The 2023-nt window shown below is 43.7% G+C and overlaps 1 protein-coding gene across 1 annotated transcript in view; it reads right to left on the bottom strand.

Annotated features, from left to right (window-relative positions):
• zdhhc17 (zinc finger, DHHC-type containing 17) overlaps nucleotides 1–1659 on the bottom strand; it is a 31114-nt gene extending 29455 nt beyond the window's left edge. Inside the window, exon 1 of the mRNA XM_015378448.1 lies at nucleotides 1571–1659. Coding sequence (XP_015233934.1) covers nucleotides 1571–1633 — 63 coding nt within the window. The 5' untranslated portion in view covers nucleotides 1634–1659. The remainder of the gene's footprint in view (nucleotides 1–1570) is intronic.
• Between the last annotated feature and the right edge of the window lie 364 nt (nucleotides 1660–2023).

Below are 2023 nucleotides of genomic sequence, written 5' to 3'. Positions count from 1 at the left end.
CCGTTGTCTCAATAGACAACCCGATCCACTTATTATTATGTCTATGGTAGGTAAACCCCTATATACGGGAGATGATTAGGGCCACTGAAAAAATTTAAAAAGTTAACTGATTTTTAAATATTATTTCAGTTTAATATGGGAAAAAGTCAGAATTCTGAGATTAAAGTCAGAATTCTGACATTAATCTCAGAATTCCGACTTTAATGTCAGAATTCTGACTTTAATCTCAGAATTCTGGCCCTTTTCTCTGCATTCTGGCCTTTCTCTCTTAATTCTGACAGGTAACAAACATGTTAGCATCAAGCTGCAGCAATGTCTGTTTTAGAGATCAGCTCTCTTGTTTTTAATCACCCTCTGGCTTTCCATTAATGAAATAGCACCATCGGGGACCCCTCAGGCACGTAAAAAGTTGCCTTATTTTCTCATTTTTCCCCAATGTGTTACTGGCCCTCTCATACAAGTCACATCTTTTTCAGCGAAGCTAAGTGCTCCCACATCTCTTCATTCGTGGTGCCCATCTACATTACGATCCAAATTTCTGAGATTAAGTCAAACTTCTAAAAAAAAGTCATAATTCTGAGGTTAAAGTCAGAATTCTGATTTTTTTTTCTTATATTATACTCAAATAAAATTTTAAAATCTGTTAACTTTTTAGTTTTTTCAGTGGCCCTAATCCTCTTCCATACGTATATACCCCTGTGTGTCAACTTTTTCCACTGTGATGTATCCTGTTTGTTGCGGTGTAAAAAACCCATCTTCAGAATCAAAGGGGGGGGGGGGTCTCTGGGCCTTGTTGATAAGGCTGGTAGCGGATGAGAAGAAACTGTTCTTGTTGCATGAGGTTTTGGTCCTGATGGACAGCAGCATCCTGCCAGACGGAAATGTCCTAAATAGTTTGAGGCTGGGGTGTGATGGATCAGCCACAGATTCTGTAGAGATAGAAGATTGTTGCTAATCACCTTCTCTGCAGACCAGATGACACGCTGCAGTTTGCCCTTGTCTGTGGCGGTGACACCAGCGAACCAAATGGGGATGGAGGAGGTGAGGATGGACTCAATGATGGTGGAGTAGAACAGCACCATTATTGTCCTTGGCAGGTTGAACCTTAAGGGCCAACAGTTCAGGNTAATTTCCATATTTCAGGCATCGTTACGAGCAGCAGCAGGGCTGTCAGTTTAGCCACAAAGCTAACCTCCAGTGACAGGAAGGATTAACCCTTGATAAATTTCGTCACTCCCTTTATTTCTCAGCATGAACCGGGACGCACGCCCAGTTCCTCCATTAGAAATATCAACAACAGCATTTTATAGAGCTAAAACCCGCAGCAACATCAGCCCAGCGGTTCCTGGCTGTGCAGCAGGAGGAGGGGGCTAGCGTTAGCGGTTAGCATCGCTAGGCTAGCTGGCTGACACCCCCCTCCTCCTCCTCCATCGGTGGTTATGCAGGGGGCATCGGAGCTCCAAACGAAAGGCAACAGGAACAACCCGCCGCACCGGTCCAAACTGGTAGAACCAGTTGTTTTGTTGTCGCTCATATCGGCGTGAAAAGGCGGGAGGCTCCCGGAGCTTACCTCAGGATGGAGAATAGGGACGCAGCCAGCTTCTTTCTCATATTCCTCCATAGCGTCGGCCATCTTGGTGGTGACAGTCGCTGAGCATTGTGGGAAAAACCAAGCGGTGTAGGGGGGGAAGCAGGCAGTGGGCTTATCAGAATCAGATTAGATCACATTAGATCAGTGCGTTTTAAAAGGATTATTGGGGTCCTTAACAGAATAATGATGCGCTGCCTCCCATCCTACCTTAAGTTAAAGGGAAAGCCTCGATTTTTTTTAATTTAATTTAATTTTTTATGTTATGATTACATTTAATTAGTAGTTGGTCCTTACCATTGTTAGACAGATCTTATGGAAACTGGGGTCTTCCCATTTCCCGTTGTCTCAATAGACAACCCGATCCACTTATTATTATGTCTATGGTAGGTAAACCCCTATATACGGGAGATGATTAGGGCCACTGAAAAAATT

Source organism: Cyprinodon variegatus, unplaced genomic scaffold (assembly GCF_000732505.1).
Source record: "Cyprinodon variegatus isolate N-32 unplaced genomic scaffold, C_variegatus-1.0 Scaffold172, whole genome shotgun sequence".
Classification (NCBI taxonomy): domain Eukaryota; kingdom Metazoa; phylum Chordata; class Actinopteri; order Cyprinodontiformes; family Cyprinodontidae; genus Cyprinodon; species Cyprinodon variegatus.
Note: the sequence above shows the minus strand (reverse complement) of the source record. Positions and strands in the feature narration are given on the sequence as shown.